The sequence below is a fragment of the Gouania willdenowi genome, chromosome 18 (assembly GCF_900634775.1).
Source record: "Gouania willdenowi chromosome 18, fGouWil2.1, whole genome shotgun sequence".
In the NCBI taxonomy this organism is placed as follows: Eukaryota; Metazoa; Chordata; class Actinopteri; order Blenniiformes; family Gobiesocidae; genus Gouania; species Gouania willdenowi.
In genome coordinates this window covers 25928212-25951575 of record NC_041061.1, presented here as the reverse complement: position 1 = coordinate 25951575, position 23364 = coordinate 25928212, and the positions used below count along the sequence as shown (strand labels likewise).

Sequence of the window (23364 nt, the reverse complement as noted above, 5' to 3'; positions counted from 1 at the left end):
AGGAAAACTCCACAAATAAAAAATGGCTTAAAATGGCCATAGCAACATCATTAAAAGAAAAAAATGTATTATATAAATGTATTTGAAATAATAGATAAAGTCATAAGAAATGTAGGTGGTAAGATTTCGTGTGGCAAACCATTTTACGTTATAGCGGCAGTTGAGGAATTTCTTTATGACCACAAATTGTGGGAAAGGTCTAAGAGCCTTCTGCTGGTCTGTTCAGCTCTTAATTTAAACAAGCATTGTGGGTCTTAGTTTATCAAAATTCTCCAACATATTCCATTAACCAACAGTGCTTTTATCAAGACTTATTGGCTTCTTGTAAAAATCGGAAAAACAGAGATACACACATTCTTGTATGTTTCTGCACTCATAAAGGTATGGCATTGGCTAACATTCAGCTGCCATGCTCCACATCTTAATCAACTTACAATTAAATAGTTGGTCAAAGGCACAGTGTAGTTGGTAGATGCAATGTGACACTAACAACATTTCTTTCAATATCAAAACAGAATGTCTAGCGGTAAGAAAACCAGAGAGAAGTGAGATCAGTGGGAAAGGCCATAAGAAAAATAAACATTGCTCTAAACAGCACAGGATCACGTTCCACATATGATGTTACCAACAGTCTGCCAAGCGTCAAAAGAGAGTGGGCGACAAGCTGCTCCGTAAAACCATGGAAGACACACATAAGAAAGCCGTATTTGCCTCTAGTCTGATCAAAAATGTGATTTCTAAAAAGATGCAGTTTGAGCAGGAGCGCAAAATGGAACGAGGTGAGATTAAAGAGCAACACCAGATGTCTTCAATGTCTTTTACATACGAGGGGAGGAACAGCCACCAAGGATCAGGTAACAGAGAACTGCTCAGCCAAAACTCCAGGTTTTCTGAGAGCAGCTCCGACTACTCCTTTTTGTGTATGGAAGAATGGGGCGACATTGTGAAATGCAGATCATATGATACCTTGAGCGAATCTCAGAGTCAAGTCACAGCTGCTCCCACACCAGCAGATTATTTGGAGCCTTCGAATGATGCTGGGATTTACACTAAAAAAAGTCAACAGGAAGCTTCTGAAAACACTTTGAGCCAAAACCTCACCTTCAGATGTTGGAAGGAGGAAGAGAAACAGTTTCAATCGGTTGATGAGAAAAGCTACAAAACTACAAAAAAGCAGCAGCCTTCAGACAGATCAGTAGACAACAACCCTGCAGTGGTAGGCCAGCTGAATAAAATGTCTCAACTGTTTGTGCCAAGTTTTCAAAATCTCAGTCAGAGTACAGGATTTTTACCAAATGAAGATGGGAAAATCCAATCTGACAACAAATTATGTATTCCAGACTTTGGCAAGGAGGCTGCATCAAAATCATTGGAATTCAAAATGAACACAAGCAGTAGAGACTGTAAATCTGAATCTTTCAACACCACTCAACTCTGCATTCCAAATATAGCTTGTAATACAGCCAGCCTCATCAAGACAGATGATTTCAAAAGCCAAGCACAAAACGCAGCTTTGAAGGGTGAGTCTTTGGATAAAATGCCACATTTCATTGTGAAGGACTTTAGAGATAATAAAGGAAGGTTACAAACCCCCATTCACCAAGTGAGAGATGTGCGCAAACTGGTTAAAAGTTCATATCATGTGTTTTCTGTAAATGGCCATGAAAAGGAACCCTCCTTGGCATTTAATGACAGCCTCCCAGAGCAAAAGGCAAACATATCTTTAAAAAATCACAATGTGCTTGGCCATGTGGAGATTCAATGTCAATCTGTGAACACTACAAATGTAAAGCAAACAGGATATCCTGAGTCAACAGAAGAGAAGTCTATGGCTAGGGACTTGCTGCTGTCACCATCCCAGATGACTGCAGGAAGAGCAGCCAGGTTAAATAATCAAATGGAGATCAGCAATGGACTGAGGACTGAAGGCGGTTTAGAAACAAAATTTGAAATACTAGACAAGAAACCTCAGCCAGAAATGGTGAACCAGCTTGCTTTGGAAAAACTTCAGGCTGCTGTAAAAACCATGGAGCAATTATATGTCTTTGAAAAAAATGAATGGAAGAGAAAGGATGGGCCCCATTCCGCATCAGAGAGCCACATGCCATCATTGGTTGGTGAGAGGAAGGGAGTGAGCCAAGTTCCTGACAAATCAATCAACGATTACCATCCCAACAAAGACGGGTCACCATCTGCAGTCTCAAAATCAACCCACCATGACAAGTGTCGAAGAGTAGAAGGAAGACAAATATTCAAGGAAGTTCAGTCTTCTATTTGCTGTGATGAAAGAGTTATTCCTAAATTTGTGCAAGCCTCAAGTACTTTAGGGACTGAGAACGTGCTTAACCCCAGCCCCAACATCAAGACTTTTACATCTGCAATCACAGCCCTGCCAACTACTGAAACTAAAACTGATTTTACCTCCAAACATACTGGCTCGAGGTCCCCCAAATTAGGCACATCAGCAAATGCTACTCAGACATGTGTAAATAGAAAAGCAAGAGCTAATTCCAAAGAAGTGCATAGATTCACACAAGAGAGCTGCAGTGATTCAGTTGACAACTACTTTAGGGAACCCATGAAGACCAATCACACCACCAGAACAAAGGAAAAGGTTTCTAATGATGCATCTGTGTTTGACACGACCCAGTCAAACACAACCTTCACCCCTGGACCTATTAGTCATCCTGGCACCAGAGATGACGCCAAAAAGAATCCTTCCAATCCTGTGACTGGCTTCTATTCAACTGACATGCCGTCTGCTAACTTTTACCACTCTTTGCCTCAAGGCACACCAGTTTCCACTCAACCACAGGTCTATTGCCTCCCCGCTACTCCCAACATTGACTCCTTTCAGGCCACACAGAAAAAGATGCTGCTGGATTCTTCAACTGGAATCTACTACCTGGTGGACACTCCTGTACAACCAGCCTCCAAACGCCTTTTTGACCCAGAAACTGGTCAATATGTGGATGTTTCTTTGCCACAGCTTCCCATGACACAGTTCTCCATGCCTATCCCACATTTGAGTCACAGTCCTGCATCTTTTGGTCCTGCATACATGTTTTACCCATATATGATGACAGCACCCACAGTGCCACTGATGCATTCCCACATGTCAGTGACTTCAGGGACAAAGAGTGTGGAAAGTGTTACCTCTCAGCACGCTGAGGGTGTTTATGTGGAGAGCCCCTTAATCATGGCGACATCAAGGATTTCCCCGGAATTTACTTGTTCTCAACAAAGAGCACCCATCATTCAGCCACAGCACGGCTTCCTGAATGTCAATCAACCAATGGTCAGCATCCCTTTCTCACAAGGGCCCTGCATCATTGCACCACCGCCATTTGATGGCACCACTATGAGCTTCATGGTGGAGCACAAATGAAGGAGAATGCCATCCAAACGGGTAGGTACTGATCTGGTCTCTTGTTTGGTGTTGTAGTTGGTATATAAAGATCAGTCGAGTTTTTTGAAATTTCTACATTAAGAACATGTGGATTTTCTGATTTTCTGATTTTTGAAACTGATTCCCTTCTAAACTTAATGCATGTTCTTCCATGTTGTAAGATTTGGTTAAAAAGTTTGTCAAATTTCCATAAAGTAAAAATACTTTTGACATAATTCTGCTAACAAACAAATAAAAAAAATAAAAAACACCAGTGAAAATATGACTTCTTTGTGGCAGGTAATAAGAAAATAATAAAACGGTAAAAAGTATTCACAATAAATGTAGTGAAATATGTACAAAATAACAGCTAAGGATATTATAACAAATACAACTATCAATGAGAAATTCCTCAGAATTTTTGCTTTCTTGCTTTTCTAGAAGCAAAATTTCCTGACCCGCTTGCTCTCGTTCAGGGTCATGGGGTTCTGTTGGTGCCTGTCCCAGCTGTCATCGGGTGTTGGGTGGGGGTACACCCTGGATAGTGCACCAGTCCATCTCAGGGCAAACATACACACAACCACTCACACTCTCATTCACTCAATATGTGTTCAATATATGACAATCTATAAGACAATCTAGAGACTCCACTCATCCTAATGTTTTTGGATGGTGGGAGGAAAACGGAGTACCCTGAAAAAACATATACAAGCATAAGGTCGGATAACATGCAAACTCCACACAAAGTGAGGCAAGTCTGTGAGGCAGATGTGCCAACTACTACACCACTGTGTGCCCACATTTAATATGTTAAAGAAAGAGATTAGACTAATTGACAAATATACTGTTTAATAAAACCACAGCTTTTTGACTCCTACTCATGTTATTGCTTTGCCTCGAGTACTGCTGCTTCTAAACAGAGAAAGGGTCATTACTACATGTGTGAATGAAAACATACACCAAAAGTCAAGACGATATTAAATTAGCATTAGTTAAATACTGTTATAGGCTTTTCGCTTTTCAAGTATGGTTAAGTTTGAGTAAAATATATAACACGGAGCTCTTGAGAAAAATGTGCATTCTTGATTATATAATACAAATAATGTGTGGTTATATGATGCATCACTGTTTTTGAACTCCCTGCAGAGTCAATTCCTGATTCAAAGCTGTGTCTGTCTTTACACAGTTTTCTGATGAGATGCGTGTCACGCAGCCAGGGATTGGACCCTTCAACATTACCACCCCAATTGGGTTCCGTAAATTGGATTTAAACAACCTAGTGCTGTTCCTTTAACATAATTAGCACTTTCTAGTCTTTGCAGCAGTAAACCGTGATCAAATGTATCGAAGGCTGCAGTAAGAGAACAAGAACTGAAAGCATTCCTTAGTCTGTGCTATGTTAGATTCTAAAACCAGACTGAACACTCTCCCCTTTAGACAGTCACATACGTAATTGACTTCCAATTCCAAATTTTTTGTAAGGGAAGATGTGATATTGGGTAAATCATTTGAATCAAGAGTATCAAGAGGTTTTGATTACAGCCATCTTAAAAGCCCATGGCACACAACCCGTTATTAAGGACATTTTTGATCCAATTCAACACATTGGTGCTGATCAGAGCAATAGAAAGGGTCTATATGAGTTACAATGACTGTCAATCCTGCCATTGAGCTAATATTACAGTACTGTAGTTTCTGAAACTCCATGTGTTTGTGCTCTTTGTGGATAAATGTGCTTCATAATTACAAATTGAATATTGGAATTGGGCCAGTTAGATTTTCACCAAGCAAATTTCATGTCACAAAATATGGATTTGAAGTGTGTGTAAATGAAAAAAGCTCAGCTGCTGCTGTACATCAACAACTTGACAGCTGGGTCAGTCTATTTTTGGGGCTCATCATTCCATTCAATGAATGAGACGCTCAACTCTAATGAGTGATACAGTGAAAACATTTTGTAATTTCCACTTTTATTTAGAAAGTTAACAATGTATTAGTCTTTGAAAGATTGGGGTATATGCAAGCATGATTATTTCTGCATATATATTGTCAAAAGGTTGTGTTTACTCTCCCCAAATAAGACTTCTAGGCAGGGCCGTTGGTAGTCATTTTGAACAGGGGGTGCTGTGAATTTTTTTTATTTAACCTATCAGCCTATAGTCCTATTTAAAATACATTTTAAAAATAAATAAATTGATTGAGATTCACTACTGTATTGTCATATACACTTTGTGCACACGGCCAGGGTCTGTAACGTACAGACATCATCATCAGTGATGGGAACGGAGCGTCTGTCTACAGAAACTTCCTAGTATTAGATAGATGAGACAGCCTTGGATAGCCCACTTTGGGAGCCAAAAAAAGATAAGCATTGTGTTTTCGATTCAGGCCTTGTGTCCCGGCTCTCTCTGCATTAATCCAATAACGTGGCCTTAACTTGGAAGCCGGGCACTCAACTTCTCCAAGTTGGTTTACATTCCACGTAAACGATCCAAAAGCAGCTCCTGCTTGCTTTTGAGATCATTCATCACATGAGTCTGAGTGTTGAGAGCCCTGCCCCATCCATCAGAAATGACTGGCAGCCTTTCCAAAACAGTTGCCAATGTAATACAGACTTTGCGATAGGTCAGAAAGCTGCCAGCTCCAATCAGCAGCATGCCTGCTACTATAATTCCAATCATGTAGTATGGGTAAAGATTTACAGGGAGAGATTTGTCTCAAAAATATTCACAAATAGATCCATAATTTTCACATGTTTTACAGATACACAAATACATCCATGATTTTCACGTTTTTTAGATTTTCACAAGTGTTTTTCAGATCCACAAATATATCCACAATTTACACGTGTTCTCATGTATGTGTGTGTATTCATCATGAATGATAATGTGTAAATCTTCAATTGTGCATGTGGGTTGAGCAAAGTGTGTTTGTGGATCGGCCTGCGTGTGCATGTATTTTTGAGACAAACGTAACGCAGCTTCGCTCAGATTCACAGACAGAGCTGCCAATCCACATGTGTCTAGAGCAGTGTTTCCCAGCCTTTTTTGTCCAATGTACCCCTTATCTTTTCTGTCTTAAGGCGAGTACCCCTTTATTTTGTTCATTTGTCTCAGAAGACTCGTCTGAAAGCTTCACTCATATTTTTCTGATATTTTGACCATTTTAGGTGTTGATCTTCACCTTTTTTTATGTATTTGAAAGAGTTGTGCCACAATGTATTATCGATAGATAAGGAAAATGTCTGTGAGCATGCGTAAATTTATCTCATAATTTTAGAAAAATAAATTGACAAATGTTTCTGTGTACCCGCCGAGGTGTGTTGAAGTACCCCTAGTTGGGAATCACTGATCTAGAGCACCACCATCCTCTACGGGGGCAGTAATGAGACATAAAAACAGATGCTACAAGAATGTCTAATAACTTATTGATATTCACTGCAGTGTCACCACAATCGCTGCAGCCTTCCCTTGTCTCCAGCTGATCATAGTTTAACTCTTGGTTTGATCAAAAATACTTTTTAATGTCCACGGATTTTTATTAGTAATACAATTGAATAATTTCACTTTAATTTACTGTTTAATAATGGCATAACTCTATCCAACCATCAAAGGAGTTCTGTTGATCACACTACAACACTTAGTTTGTCAAAAAAATACTTTTTCATAATTTCAATAGGTTTTTATTTAAAAATGAAAAAATTGTAAAAATCTATTCAATCAATGTAAACATTCTGGTTTCAATAATGAATTAATACTAAAACAGTTTCTATTTTTATTTCCTCCTATTTGTCATACTTGTCACGTTACGTTGTTGCATTACGTTTGTCTCACAAACCAATGCACACGTGGGCCGATCCAGCTCCCAGTGCAGAGGGCTCCCTCTGAGGAACGGCAATGATTAACAGGGATAAACACAATTAAAACTAATAAGAAAAATAGAATTCTTAAAACAGTAAAACAACAAAAAGATAAGTAATAAAAATACAATATAAAAATACGGTTAAGGTTACAATAGGGGGAATAAAATAAGTCAAATGAAAATGAAATGTGTGAGAGAAATTCACTTATCTTTTCTCACATTCATTTTACATTGAAATAAAAATGATCGTGGTCTGACTAATTAAAAGTACTGTAATTCAAAATTGATTAAATAAAATCGGTATCGAATAAAGTATTGTTCAAGAATCGGTATCAAATGGAGGTGCCAGTATTGACTAATTTTAAACGGTATCCAGCCCTATTTCATTCTCTTCCTCTGTCCTGAAATGGAAGGTGGGAAGCCTGATAGTTGAACGCTCTGCCTTCTGAAAAAGATCCAGTAAACCAGCACACTGGGCAAATAGTTCCTTAGAATCCATTGATTCCAAGTGACATAACTGGGATTTTAGGTCATTTGTCGTCAATAACTGCATTGATTTACAATATTTATACAGTTCACCATCATATGTTAATAATGTATTATTAATCAATTAATATTTAGTTAATAATACTGATAATAATAATATCCAATATGATTATTTCAACGTCTTACCGTTCAAAAGTGCATCACAAACTGTCTACTCCGCTCTCGCTTCATTGGGCTCCATAGGAGCTTCCATTGCTGTAAAAAAAAAAAAAAAAACGGACCATTGGAGTGAACGGAGTTGCCGCAACTTTCTCTCTAAACGGCTCTGTACTTACTGTACAACATAAACCATTGGCCCCGCCCCGTTAAATAAAAGGGGCAATTGCGAATAGAGAGGTATTAAGTAGTTAGTAGAATATTAATGGTTCTTTGTAGATTTTACAGTAAAGACTGGCCATGTCTTAACTGCTCCAAGAGCCCCTCCCAAAATCAAGGATTTTTCAAAAAGTTCTTCCAATTGGCACGTCGGCAAAACATTTTGTTGACTTTGAAAAATTGAAAACAGCTCTCATCAGCAGCTGCTGCTCAGGGAGGGAACTAGAGAGTGCTACATGCATTCATGTTAATCTCACACCACAAGATAAAGTCCCTACATTTGTCACTACTCTCTATTGAGAAAAGAGTCACTAAGAGCCGCACAGTTGTGCGCGTTCACGAGGAGACCGGTAAGGGAAGATTGGTTTCGAAACAGGGAGGGGAGGGTGAGTGTAGTTGTTTCTATGCAAGTCTCATGATTCTACATACTGCAGCTTTAATCTCTGCACTTACACACAGAGAAGACTGGGGATGTAGTACATAAGGGACAACCCAATGAACCCAAATAGACTGATCATTTGAAACAAAACCTCAACAGAAAGCGAGTCCTGTCACAGCTTCAACCCATGACCATCACGAGAACTAGTTAGTAACCAGTAAACCATAACACACAGTATCTGTATTTGATTCATTTAGTGTACTCTGTGTGTTTCCCGCCTTCTTGCTCACAGATTATTTTTCTTGTCTCGTGTTTTCCAAAGCTCTAACCTCCACGTCTTTTCTCGTTCCTGCTCCTTTCTACGTTCTCCTGTCCAACCCTCAGTGTGTATTTCAGTCCTGTTCAGAGTGGGTGAGTTTGTTGGTTTGAGGTCATACATTGATGCATTCTCTTTTTCTCCAAAGATGTTTTTCTGGTGAATGTGAAGATAGTATTGTGGTTAGTGTCTCATGGTGTCCTGTCTTCACTTAGCACTGCAGTCGTGGCTCGTCTTCTCTCGACTTCTTCTGGCTTCAGACCTGCCTGCTTCTGTCTGACCCTCAGATTCCCACCATTCACCACTCATTCTACAGTGTGCTGCAGAACATTATCTAGAAGATCTTAATGCTTCCGCCACCTTCACCCCTGCTCCTGCATCAATGCTCAAACACCCAGCCTTTTAAAAACATTTCATGTCTCAAGAACAAAGGACAAAAAAAAAATGCCATATCAGATATTTATCAGTGTAGTGGTTTGACTATAGCAAAATGCTTTTACTTATTTAAAACACTTCACAAAACCATTATTCAGTCACAAAATGGTATAATGGTGGAAGTATGGAAGCCACAGACGCATCAGACGCTTGTCTGATGAAGGGACGACTGACCAGCAGCGAGTAATAATTACAATAACTTAAACTAAAAAAATTTCATCAGTGACCCTTTATTTAGTGATTGATTTGTGACGAGAATTTAAATTAAAGTGCTGACAACAAAAGTTAAAACGAAAGTGGTAAAAGCAATGACGAGCAGGTTTACAACCATCCTCAATGCCTGGATTGTTTTTCTTCTTAACCAATTAAAGAGAAAGTTACAGGTACGCTTACACTGGAGTCTTTACGAGCTTGACAAACATAATTTTGCTAAATTACAGTAAAACAAACGTGTGAAATTAGAGCTCAGAAAGGTTTCATTTGACATGGTTTGACCATAAATCAGTTTTCCATTTTTAGCAGACGTGACTCGTGGTTAAAGAATGGTCGTACTGCAAGAACTCATTAAGAAAGTGACACAAAGGAACTGAATTTTAAAAGGTAGAAAAAAAAGACAGACAAAAGTTCAGAGTGAGCCTCATGAGGGGGGGGGGGGTGAACTTTCTGGACATTTTCTTCCTTTTAAGCTTGGACCAACAGGAAGTTTAGCACCTGATATGAGTCAAGTTAGTCTCCCACAGCCAATAATACAAATTTCAAAGCAGCAGGATATGTATATATGATAAAAGGTTGCATTTTTATTTCATGTATATAGAAAAACTGAAAGGTCTTACAACTAAGCTTTTATAGGTGAGAATATTTGGTGATGACACTTTTTGAATAGAAACATTTTGGTTTGAAAGACGGTGTTTGTTCCATCTGAGAGATGCAAAGTATTTTCACTCACTTTTACAATGATCATTGTGGCAGCACGTAACAATACTGAAGTGTTGTGTTAAGGTCTATGGAATTTTGTCAAGATACCTTTTATGCACTAATTTCAGGAGTTTTTCCTCAGCCTTTTCTTTCAGTGCTATGCTTGGACAACGCTGTGCTGAATGTGGCTCACTGGATATTTCTGCTGTAAGAAATAAGTATGAAGGATTAAGTTGAATGTTGTGTAAGAGTATTTTTAGTGTTTTTGCACTGCTGAGTACACAATGTAATCGTAGCATTGTCCTGATCAAGATATTGAGCATTGCTGAATAAAGTTTGCCAAAAAAACACAGAATGCCTTTTAAATGTACAGTGAGCCAGCTGTGGTCTTTGTAAAATAAAAGTTCATCTCCTATGTTTTTTCCCCCAGGGTGTCATGATTCCAGAGACTAACACTGTGGGAAAACTATGATCCTTCTGTTGCAGCTGGTGATAACTTGCATATAAAAATATATTCACACAGATTCTGTGTGAAAAAGGCTTTAAAAACCTCTTGACACAAAATACTGTATATACATATTGGCCTGTTGTACCAAAACCCACTTGTTACATAGCAAGGGTAAAAAGAGGTCAAACTCAATGTCATTAATGTAATGTTTATTTCAAATATCCAATCACCAAGCAGAGCATCAATAATGGTAAATATTTTCATCTGGACTTTTATTGGTGGGAGACAAAAATTAGAATGAGGGCTTATTCAACCTGTAAAACTTGATTAATTTTGAGTTGAGTGTAGGAGACCAAACCTCCTCTAATCATTTGAAATACTTAACGGTACACACACCCACACAAAAGTTGTGCTGTGAACCTCCTTCAGCACTGAAATATCTGCCATGAAATCATTGAAACATTGTGATATCACGAGTTTTCACAAGCTTCACTTTCCTTAAAGACTTAAGAAGAACCCCTCTGACCATCTCCTACCTACATTAAAAGGCGTGTACCAGGCTTTTCTCCTACTTCCCTCGTAGGTGGACTGATCTGCACCCTGCTGAGAGTGATGCTCCCAGAACTCTTTGTGCCCAAGTTAACTAAGAGTTAACTAATGAAAAGATGTTACACTACAACACACTTTAAAAGGCCATTTCTCCATTTATTTGTCATCAAATCGTTTATTGTCACCACACGGTTTCACCGATCGGGAAATTAATTTTTAACTATGGACAGCTGTGAATTTAACAGTTAATTTTTTTAAGTTTACAATAAAGTTATCAATAGAATTGATCCAAATAACTCCAGTACTCACTTCTTGTAACAGTCAAAATATGACTTTAGCTAATTTTAAAAGGACTCGCAACTTTATGCATTTACCATTAGGCTGATTTAAATAAACCTACCATGTTTTGATATTGGAGTATCAGCAAATTGTGATATAATTTGACTCTCGTATTTTGTTTGTGTTATTTTGAACTCTTATTACTTCTGCTCTACAAAGATACCTTCACCCAACACCTTATCAGCCTCATCTTACATATACGGGTACATCATTTGGCAGGCTAACTTTTAAACCAATCTCAACAGTTGAACTTAATAAGTAAAGTAGGCCTGTTACTTGATGGGCTGTTGTAAACATCAGTGTGTGTGTGATCAATAAAGTACTGTGTGTTGGAGTGCTTAATGTAGGAAAAATCTTATTCCACATTTAGTCATATCGGTAATTTTTCTTTTTTAATGCCTTCACAATTTAAAATGTATTTTCATAACGCACAACTGTTAAATCTGTAAAAATACACATTTGCACATACAGTTTACCTGGGACTGAGGGTGTTAGTGTGCGTGTCACCCAAAAATATCAAAAACAGCCAGAATGTTATATTTTAATTATTAAAAAAAAAAAAAAAAAACATGGAAAAGTAATTCAAATTGAGCACAAGACACAAAAATCACAGAACTTTACGTAATTGCTGCCTAATGTCTTCAGTATTCATAGAAACAACCAAACTTATTTTCACTTCTTCTTAAAGGCCTTTGTGCCACTTACAATAGTATGACTTTTATTTTTGAAATTATTATTAACCGTGCAGATTATAGCTGATATTAGGGAAGAAACACTTAAAGAACTGAAACAGTAGGCATTGAACAAAGAAATGTGAAATAAAAATAACAACCGTCAAGACAAGGCCTCAAAAATGTAAAGGTACAGTATCCTTGGATTATCTGCCATGTTTAACGTAACCTTTCACTGTAACTGGTGACTTCATGGTGCTGGTGATTCATGAAAGGTTTGATCCAGAGGCGCCATCTTCATCGTCTGGTGGACAAGCAACAAAATCTGCCAGCATGGAAGCCATAGTGTCATCACCCAGCTGGAAGACAAGAAAGATGTTGGGAGAGATGAGCCACACTGATTTGATCTGGTTTATTTGTGGAAACAATATTTAAATATTGATAGACTTAGAAATTGATAGCAGTATTTACTTTAAAACAATGTTCTGTTATTTTGTTTAATTTTCAAAGGAAGCTGTAATTATTATTAATTTATTTTGTTGCTGAACACGCCCAACACTGGTATTGCACATTATCAGACAGAGAAGGTGAAATTTAAATGTTATTACCAGTACCTCATTGTTGAATTTGGGGGTGGGTGGGGAGGAGACTTTACCACCACTGTTTATTTAGGCAATGTTGCACATTAGGCCTTAAAGGTCACATATTTGTATTTGTTTTGTACAATAAAAAGAGCTCAAATTGATTTAAACAAGATCAAGAATAATAAGGACTGTCCTATATGATTAATCAATATAAAAAAAAAAATGGATCAATGAATCTATTAGTCACAGGCTGGGCCTCTCAGGGTTTCAGGGTTCAGATCATGAAACGTTGCATATTTTTTCACCCTACACTAACAGCTAGAAGATAAGGCAACAACATGATTGTTGACTTTTTAAAAATATCCAAGGAATGAATATGATTGGCTATGATTGGATGTCCTGTGATCAGTTTTGGCTTAAGCCTTGAAGAACGCTGCTCAGAATAAGCAGACATACAAAAATGGAAGGATGCTACTTGGATAAACCTGAATACATACTGTATGCAGTGTATTTGGGTATTAAGTAGTGTTGTTGTTTGGTCCTAGTCCAATTATCAACATTTTAGTCAAATTATTTCAATTTGCTATATTTTGTTGTAAAAATGTAATAATGACTGCCTCATCCCATAGAGGGCAGAGGTATTACAGTTCAATTGTGCATCACAAACATGCACCATTAGCCACAGGTGCTACTAGAAAAACTAGCGTCTGTGGCGAGTAGGTTGAATTGAAAGTATTACGAATAGAAAGGTATAGTGAGTGTTGATTAGCTCGTTAGCATAGCATAGCTTGTTCTTTGATGATTTGATCGTATAGACTGGGCGTGTCTTCACTGCTCCATTAGCCCTGCCCATAATCAACAAAAATCTGGGGGTTTAGTTATGCTTTAATTTCTCTCTCTTTCCTGAAAACACAAGACTAAAATGTTAAAATAAAAAGCTACCCTTTTCTTCTCCTGTCCTTGTCCACCTTCTTCCTCTTCTCTTTTTCTCTTCACTCCTTTCCCTTCCTCTTCATTGCCATCTTCTTCTCCTTGTTCCTGTTGTTCCTCTCCTTCTGCTTTGCTTCTCTCCTCACTGCTTGTCTGCTGGTCAGAGGAAGTCGACACAGGAGGGGTTTCAGGATTTGCTCCAGATTCTGGAGCAGCTGCAGGCTCTTCCTCCTGATGGCAGGAAACCTGTGTGTCACTTGTACTGGTTCCCAGTGCAGGTTCATTTGCTGACTCCTGTTTAGAGCAAGAGATTATTCCTTAAAAACACTCTAAGTATATGACAGTAAAGAGGAGACAGCTTCATGTTAGAAAACTCAATTCAAAGCAATATTGTATAATGATAATGACTTTGGCATTTATTACTGTTTTCATAAATGAATCTTTGTTTTTATAATGATTTTTTTTTTTAATAATTCGTTTTCAATACATTTGAATGATGAAGGCTAGTTAAAGTGGCTCCAACCAGGGTAAATATTTTTACCCTGGTACTTTCATCAAAGTCTCAAAGAAAGAACAAAGTTTGAGAAATAGGATTTCATTCATCTTCACTTGATTAGAAATTAGTTTAAATGCAAAGCGTGTGTGTTTAGACCCCCTGATGGTCATTCTAAGTGCCTCGTCTATCCACCAAGGTTAATATCATTTCTTTGTGAATGAGCAGCTGAGTAAAGAACCAACCTGCAGGCTCGGGCTGGTGGTTTGTTCCTCTGAAGCCACAGTGTGATCCTCCTCTGAAGCTCCTTGCTCTGAAGAACTCGCCTCCTCCTGCAGCTCCTCCTCTCTACGTCTTCCCTCCTCTTCTTCGGCCTCCTCCCTCTCCTCTAATGCCCCCCCAGTCACACACAGGATTTGAGGCATGGTGGGGTCATCCATCTTTTCGCCATCATCCTCCTCTCTCTCCCGTGTCTCCTCCAGGACTCCAATGCTCTCTACCTCCTGCACTTTCATCCTGTCTTCAGTAAAAACGGCTCTGCTGGTCCCGATCTCCTCGATGCCTCCTTCGGTGTCTCCTTCCACACCAAACCCAGACAGATCTCCTTCATTTTCTGCTTCCTCCAGCACCTGCTCCTCTTCCCCCCTCTCCTCTTCTGCTTTGTCCTCCACTCCCTCCAGTGGAGGTATGTCTCCATCCTCCTCTTCATCAAGCTCCTCCCCCTCTTCTTCATCATAATCTTCATAATCCTCACCATCATAAAACTCATCCTCAGCCAAGTCGCTCACCTCATCCTCTTCATCTTCTTCATCCATCCCCTCTCCCTCCTCATCCAGGTCTTCATCATCTTCCAAGTCCTCCTCATCTTCTTCCTCGTCGTCGGTGCTGTTGATGTTGATGACTCCTGAATCTTCATTGTTGGCAGGAGGTGGGGGGTGTGAGTGTAGGTGGCGCCCTGACTGGCTGAGCTGGTTCTGTAACATCTGGAGGGGCAGGCCCATCGGGCCTGGCTCACCTGGAGTGGACGCTTGCATCAGCATCTGCTGAAGCTGAGGTCTGCCAGGCAAGGAGTCCCCCAGACCAACCGGTGGAGATGTCAGAGTGCTGGAGTTCAGTGATGGAACGAGGGAGACCACTGAGGTCATGGTAGGAAAAGAGTTGGTAGGGTTGGTGGAAGAAGTGAGGAGGGGGGAGGACGTGGAGAGATTGTTGGAAAGAGGATCTCCATCCGCTCTGCTTGCACTTGTAGTTTGGACCATGGTAATGGATTCTCCAGTGGGTAATGGAACGCTAGCATCACCTGGAGCAGCACCAAGAACATTCTGTGTATTTGCTGCTGCTTCATCCGTTTGGTTTTCCATGTTCAGCATCCCTGGAGGAACAATGACCACACTGTCATCAGAGTCACTCGCCAGAGAGATCTCCACATCTTCTGCTTCCTCTTTGTCATAACGAACAAACACAGGCCTCTGTCCCTCTGGGGGGCCTAGCTCTGGCTGCTGGTGTGTGTGAGGAGACAATATCATGTCTGCTGTTGAAGGGGCTTGCCCTGGAATCCCTGGGATTAGGGAGAGGTGATTCTCTAAAGAACCCAACAGTGAGGCAGAGCCGAGACCCAGAGAGTGGCGGGAGGGGAATGGACTAACAGCAGCAGGGCTTCCTAAAAGAGTCGGCAAAGTGAGGCCAGGGGCCGTTCCCTGAGTTGGGGGGAGGACGGGAACTGTCGTGCTGGGTTTCAGGGTGAGTGGCGGCAAGGGAAGGGCGATGGAGGGAGTGCGTGGATGGAGGATGGCGTTACAGACCGTCAATGCCTCAGCACAGTATGAGGACACCTGACAAAAAGAGCACAATTAAAACATGTAAATTCCTTCAGCCAATGCACAAAAGGTCAAAATGCTGAGACGTATCGATGGAAGCATTTAAGAAAATAGCGCTTTTACATCTGTTGTGATGATAGATTCAGTAAAATTATCTAAATGTGAGTAACAAAAAGATGGATTAATGAGCAATCCAAGATAATCATCTGTCCATTTACAGATGTCCTAATTTCTTAAATTGGTAAACCAAGACATTTTCAAACAATAAAAACAGACAATTTTGATCCCAGATACCCAGCACTGCTAGCTAACCAAAATATATTTTTGATGGTCACATTTGACGTTTGCAATATGTGTAAGAAGACACATTACCAAAGAGCCAATAATCTTGTCTTGACAGCTCATTTCCAGCTGAATTACAGTTTCTTAATAATTTTATGAAATACATTGGAATTTTGAAACCACATGCACAAAGAGACCGATGGAACGTATTGGTAATTCCCAAGCATATCTTCAAGGATTAAGTCTGTAAAAATGTATATTCATCCTCATTAATTATAGAACTTTAATAGCTCATCAATAAAGGTTGAGTTGAATCCAAGCAGAATGCATCACCAAAAGGAATGGCCCCACACGCCCTCCATTCTTATCACTCTCCCCTCACAGAGAACATTTTCTATTGATCTATGCAGATTTCACAGCTTCATCTTTTCACACACATTCCTGTGTTGTCCTCAGTAATAAAAAAAAAAAACTGTTAAAGAAAATGTGGCGAAAAGCACTAGAAAGACCCAAATAAAGAGAAATATCTGATAAATCAGGTGGATCTAATGTAAACCACTCCAAGTCATATCTGGCCCAACATGATGAATGTGCTTTTTTTTTTTTAAAAAAAAAAAAAAAAAAAAAAAAAAAAAAAGAGTGCACATACTTTGTTTATTGGTATTCATTTAAAACATGTATTGTTATTAACATTAATCAGCATTAAGCATTTTGACGTACAGCATTCTTCCTCAATGACTAAAACCATCAACAGCAATCCATTCCCATCAACCAGTTTGTCTGCAACTGTGGAGAACAAGCCACTTATCCAGCCTTCCTCTTGAAGCTAAACAGACACTCTGCAAGGTTTTGACCCTTACCTTTATGCTGCGGTCCCTTCGTCCATTACTGAGGATTGACACCACACAGGACAGTGGGGGAGGCCAACAAGGTGATGGGACCAGGACCAGCGACAACAATAACCTGAAAAAGACAAAACAAATCTGGACATTACATCACTGCATCACAAAACACTTAGTGACACTGGATGGAAGATGCAATCCCAACTCTTCCTGGGTGGGTGTACTCTATTTATAAATTAATGTTAGGTAATGTTTTCAGCCTCTTTAATTGCAGCTACTGTCTTTCAAATCTAAATGATATTGTTCAATCTTATTTATTCATTCGTAGCCGTAAACATATTTGCAAAGCTCAAGTAGTTTTAAAATTTACAATGCTCAAAATGATGCAGCATATAGTTGGAATATACATGATTAAGAAATCCCACCCAGGTTGAATCCCATAAAGGCCCCCTCCTCTGCTTCTGTGTTTCCCACAAAAAATTCTCAACTTCTGTGTTTGAGAGCCTGCAATAGAAATACAAAACATTTAAATTAAGAAAAAAAAACATCCCATGATCTTGAAACTATAAAGTTTTCAGATTTTTTTTATTAGGTTTATGCATTGATTGATTGATTACACTTTATTAATCCCCGAGGGGAAATTCAGTTTCAGTTAGATCCCGACAAAGAAACATAAAAAGACAATAACATATAACATGTGGGAACAGGAACGGGAGAACTGTGGAGCAGGCTAAAGCCAGCAGCAGGACAGCTTTTATTTTGATATCCAGAACTATTAAACAACTTGAGGCTAAACAGAAATGGCAATGGAGTAGAATAAGCAGGTGTAAGGGAACGTTTATTTACTGTGCTTCTAATTATACTGCAATAAATTCAAAAACAATATATAACTTTTCAACAATACAAATAATTACAATTAAATAATCAATTGATAAATAATCATCTTTATTCAACAAAATATTCATATTTTGCATATTTAACCGGCACATTGGAGGCTTAATCTTGAGGACGTAGAAATTGTAGTTCAATGGAGGAAAGAAAACAACTTGCTTTTGAACACATCAAAAACTGGTGAACTTGTTATTGACTTGAAAAAAAAAATGCTTTAAACAAAGTGGTTCACTCAGCCAGCAGGAGTACATTTAATATGGACTTATTGTACAGAATCGACCCAATAGTATTTTATGCGACTCTATTGTACAGTATTTCACCTCATAGTATTTTTAGTGGCATTGACTAATTGATTGTTGGTTGTTTGATTTTTTATTGTGAAATGTCTTTAAATGTTGACTGCACTTTGAGCTCCTCGCACATTTTTTCCAATGTGGTTTTCACACTGCAGATAAATTATCTTACCAGGGATTTAAAACCTAAGGTTAGCCACAGGTGCAGGAAAGTTGATGGTCTGTAGATGTTGCAGGAGGTGAAGTAGATAGGTGCTGAGTCATTGCACAAGATGATTTATTTTAGGTTAACAAATTGTTATAGCTTGATTTTATCTGTCATTAATTATTATTAGCCTCTGTAAAAAATAACTCTTTATTTTAATAGTTTTTTTTTTTTTTTTTAAAGCTATAGGGAGCCATTACAAAAGAGTAATAGAGCCACAATAGGCTCCAGAGCCGCAGGTTGCAGACCCCTGCCCTGGGAGAACAACAGCTGAACATTTGGCCTGGCATCATAGTCCATCAGTTCTGGTCCCTCCATGATGATTCTGATGAGCGTGTACGCTCTATCACTGCACTCGGCATGTCCTTCATTTTTACTGCTTCCCTCAATGTGAGCACACACTCATATTGAGGGAAGGACTTAAAAAATAGTCGCATATGTGACCATTTTGGTCACAGTTTCGAGCCCTGAAAGCATGAATGACTTTTTCAAGCTCTCTCTGGCTTAGGTAGGGTTTTACTTTCGCTAGAAGCTTCAGCTGAAAGCAACTTTCTAAATAAGTAACTATTTGATTCTGATTCAAGCAAACGTCCTTTTTAGGCACAGAATATAAAAAGCATTCGAAAGATGTATGACTTCTGCCGTCCTGTTATCAAAGCTTTGAGAACTTTCATTTTCCCTACATTATCCGAAGCTGGTTCACTTCACCGTGATGTTTAGTGGCTGCTCAGTAATTCAGCTGTAGGGGGGACTGTCAGTAATATTCTGCCTCCTGACAGCTGCTTTTACTGGACACATGTGCAACCGACTGAGTGTTCCACCGTATTGGCTGCATCTTCAATGTACTATATGCCGGAAAATACAGTAATCATGGAGAGGCGACGTCTGGAAACCAGTGGTCCAGTGGCATTAAGCTCAGGTCATACCTGTAGAGTTCCCGTCGTGCAAGGGCGCTGCTGTACTGCCCACTGATGCCTCCTGCTCCTTCACTGCTGGACTGCTGCTGCAGCCGCACACACAGAGGAAGAGCCAGGTCATGGAGTCGCTGCAGGAGCACACACAAACACAATGAAGCACTTTCACACAGTAATATAGACTGGCTGCATGATGTGAAAGACAAAGGAGGAAAAAAACAACCCCATCACTACAGTTTTTATATAACAAATGTCCGAGCTGAGTAAATACAATCAATATGGCAATACAGGGCACTAATTTTTGATGTTTTTTTTAATGAGCAAATAAACACACAATGGACTTTACATAGTTACTTTGCAAACAGGCTCCTGTGCCTGTTGATATACAGCTGCAGTTGTAAAAGTAGAATCTGTTAGTACCTTGTGTATGTCATCCTTTAGTAGTGTCCCACTAGTCTGTATGATGTGTCTCATTGCTGTGAAGATAAAGGGCAGGTATTCTTACTGAAGCTCAGTGATCCCACATTAAAACAGAAACTAAAAATGCAGCTCACCTCTGAGGGCTGAAAGGCAAGTGTCCTGATTGGCAAAGACATCTCCTTTCCTTTGGACTGAAGGCCCTGCTGTGTCTACTAAGATGATTTGTTTGGACCTTCGAGGACCCGGCTTTCCTCCAAGAACAACCTCGGTCGAGAGACCAGCGCGAAGCTGGAAAAAAGCCAAGTCAATCTTTCATCAATGAATTAACAATAGCTTTGGGGAAGAAAATGATCAGTTGTGTGTAGCAGAATATCTCTTTAAGGCTCAAAATCGCTCTTTTCCTGAGGGGTAGGTGGGAAGTTTTACAAACCTTTTGCAAAAATACATTTAGTTTTACTTTTGTTCATGCGATATGGAGAGTAAGTCAATAAGAAAAAAGGTCCCACCACCTCATCTTATTCATCTTCACTGCTCACTAGTGTTGTGGTGGTCGAGACCGGTCTTGGTCTATAGACCAAATTTTAAAGGTCTCGGACTCTGAAGCATTTTGACTTGGTCTTGTCTCGGACTCAGACTCGGGATTTTCCGTTAAGACCGTTCGAGACCAGCACTAATTCCTGCTGTTTTTAAACTTTTTTATAATGTGATAACACGGAGAAGAACGGGATAAAGCAAACCTTTATTCCTTCTTTAATCCACCCCGTATAATGACCGTAACCTTCCTTAATGTGACTGAGTGACACACTCGCGCGCGCGCGCGTGTGTGTGTGTGTGTCAAGCTACGGTTTCAGTTTGGACTGCGGAGAGCAAGGGAGATATGAACTAATCACTGGTAAAAATCCCAGTAAAACTCTGTAAAACAATCACCAGTAATAAATATTATCTCCCTGGTAAAGACAGTAGCTCTAACAACAGGTAAAATGATAAACTGATGATATTACAGCCTGTGAATGCAGTACGGGGGACACACTTACTCTGCTTCTGGGTCCTAGTGCCTGCCGACCAGTAAAGCCTGTTCCGTTTACCGAGGTCTGTGTGTGTTTAATAAGTCTGTGTGAAAGTCTGCATGTTTATGCCTCTGTCCATCCACTCTTTTCATTATATCCATGTCTTTTAAGGCTTTTATTACATAGTGTCGGCTGTCGTATGGGCCGCCGCCATCTTGGATTGTCGTCACCAGCGCATCATTGCCGTAGAGTTGCACTAACGCATAATGACTCAAATAACTAAAAAGAAAATAGACTAATTTAAGACCTCTTTACAAAGTGGTGTTTTTTTGTGTCTTTAGACTCCAATTACATTTATGTAACATTTATGTGAACCTGTTTATATTGTGGGGAACATATTATAATATGTTCCCCACAATATAAACAGGTTCACAATATAATTATTTTTCATAGTTTGATTCCACTGTATCCAGAATAATAATAATAATTCTCAATAACTATTGATTGATTTGTGACATGACTGTTCCAGGGTTTGAGTTTGTTTTATTTAGTTTCACATCTACCTGTAGCTCTAAGTTTTTTATCAGAATCAGAATCAAGAATCATTATTTCTTGGCAGAAATGCTTTTAAACACTTGCTGTACATTCAGCTGACATAAAAATCTTGTTTTCAAATATGTAGAATAATTGTGAATTTATCAGTAGCAGTTTTACTATTTTAGTTAATTTTTTGCAGGCACCTTTTTTGTCCGTCAAATGTATTTAAAATAAACTAAAATTAAAGAGAGAATGTTATTTAACTGTCAAACTTTGTCATAATTTTATTTATTTATATATTCTTGACTTGGTCTCGGCTCCCGGAAGTCTTGGTCTTGTCTTGGTCTCGGTGCATTCTGGTCTCGGGCAAGTCTTGGTCTCGGATAGTGTGGTCTTGAACACAACACTGCTGCTCACTTCTTACAACAGGATCAATGCAGCGCACACCCCAGACAGGATGTCAGTGTTTCACAGGGCCAACACACAATGACAGACTATCAAGAGTCCAATTAATTATCAAAAGAAGACCAACACAATCACATGGAGGCTCCACACAAAGTCATATGCAGAGTCCAACCAAAGGCTTTTCAAAGTGAGGTTAACAATTATTCATTTTAAATGGTTGAAAGAAATTCTCCAGATGGATTAAAGGTCCTATATCATGCAAATCAACTTTTTAAAGCTTTGAACCTTGTTACAATGTTAATTCCCTATCAAAAACACCCCCAAAGTATTATTGGCTTCCTTCCTGCATCTCTGAGAAATCCTCAATAATCCTGCTCTCTGAGCTGCTTCTCTGCCCTCTTCTGAAAAACGAGCGGTTCAAATGCTAGTGACGTCACTAGCCCCCTCCAGGAAGTGCCTGTTGCCGGTGCCGCGCCGAGTCCACAATGAAATCTGCAGTGTTACACCCAGACTGCTGGACGAACACAGCGCGGAGACAGACTCACACAATAGCCGCATAAATATCCATGCGTTTTACTGTAATGTGCAGTTTTTTGGCTGAAAACAATAACAGTGTGTGGATAGCAAGAGAAAATCGCTTTGGTGATCACTGATCTGCCTCAGAGCGAGTCAGCAAGGAACCTCACAGGTACAGTGTATAGACACGCCCACTCATGAATATGCACAAGCAGGCAGCAAACAGCCCGTTGGTCAGAAAATCACTTTTCAGAGGCTAAAATTTCGGAAAACAGGCGAGTTTGGGAAAATAAACCTCAAATACTATGTTTTTGGGGTTTTTCGAACAAATGGAAATGGGTGAAAAATGTATGACATGGGACCTTTAAACGGACAGATTGACCGTGATCACATGAATGACTTCAGAGCCTGGAGTTCCAATGCATTGGCCCTCATTTATCAACCGTTCGTACGTTCAGATCTGAGCTTAGAGCGTGTTTGACCAAATTCTTGTAAGCTTCCGTATTTTTCAATTTTAAGGTGATCGTACGCTTCGATCAGATCTTACGTCAGGTCTGACTTCGTCTACGCAAATCTGAGTGTGTGAAATTACTGTACAGCACAGCACAATCTGACTGAGTCTTAAAATAAAGTATTAAACAAACCTCTGCTGTCATTGAAGCATAAGCAGACAGATTCAGAACAGATCAAAAACGGTTTATTAAAACAAATTTAACAAAATAAAATGAATTTTAAAACCCCCTACATTATTATTGATATCACTTTTTTGGTATTCCTTCCACGGAATACTGCATAACCCCGCTGGTAAATTCTTCTAACCGTCGATCCAGGCATGCATAGGTTCACCCACGCTGCTAAGATCTGTTTTGGAGAATGAGGTCCCATTTCCTCGGTACAGCACATCACTGGGGGATGTATGGAGGAAACAGGACCTCATTCATGTTTTTAACTGTTAATAGTTCCTTAAACTTTTACAATGTGCTGCAGTATTTAATCAGTAACGTGATTATAAACACAGTCAAGGGACATAGTCATTTTTAAGGCTTGCTTCTTTTTTTTTTTAAGG

At 39.3% G+C, this 23364-nt stretch overlaps 2 protein-coding genes across 9 annotated transcripts in view; one reads left to right on the top strand and one right to left on the bottom strand.

Moving 5' to 3' along the window:
- The first annotated feature begins 559 nt into the window (after window positions 1–559).
- On the top strand, window positions 560–9271 carry LOC114480267 (uncharacterized protein C4orf54 homolog). 8 transcript variants are annotated; one of them, XR_003676075.1, is made up of 4 exons: window positions 566–1216; window positions 1341–3409; window positions 8812–8900; window positions 9021–9271. XR_003676075.1 is itself a non-coding variant. In XM_028474247.1 (3 exons), exons 1-3 carry the CDS (start codon window positions 680–682, stop codon window positions 9083–9085), a joined length of 267 nt encoding a protein of 88 aa, XP_028330048.1. In that variant the 5' UTR covers window positions 560–679; the 3' UTR covers window positions 9086–9271. The 8 variants fall into 8 exon arrangements, 5 of the variants coding, with proteins under 5 accessions (XP_028330048.1, XP_028330045.1, XP_028330043.1 ...); XM_028474247.1 differs by lacking the exon at window positions 1341–3409 and having other exon boundaries at window positions 560–854; window positions 8874–8900; XM_028474244.1 differs by having other exon boundaries at window positions 565–3409; window positions 8874–8900; window positions 9029–9271.
- Window positions 9272–10873: 1602 nt separating this feature from the next.
- pelp1 (proline, glutamate and leucine rich protein 1) overlaps window positions 10874–23364 on the bottom strand; it is a 30397-nt gene continuing 17906 nt past the window's right edge. The window contains exons 13-19 of the mRNA XM_028474235.1: window positions 19968–20121; window positions 19834–19889; window positions 19426–19544; window positions 17129–17231; window positions 14415–16001; window positions 13689–13970; window positions 10874–12521 (exon numbers count right to left, since the gene is read on the bottom strand). Coding sequence (XP_028330036.1) covers window positions 12429–12521; window positions 13689–13970; window positions 14415–16001; window positions 17129–17231; window positions 19426–19544; window positions 19834–19889; window positions 19968–20121 — 2394 coding nt within the window. The 3' untranslated portion in view covers window positions 10874–12428. The remainder of the gene's footprint in view (window positions 12522–13688; window positions 13971–14414; window positions 16002–17128; window positions 17232–19425; window positions 19545–19833; window positions 19890–19967; window positions 20122–23364) is intronic.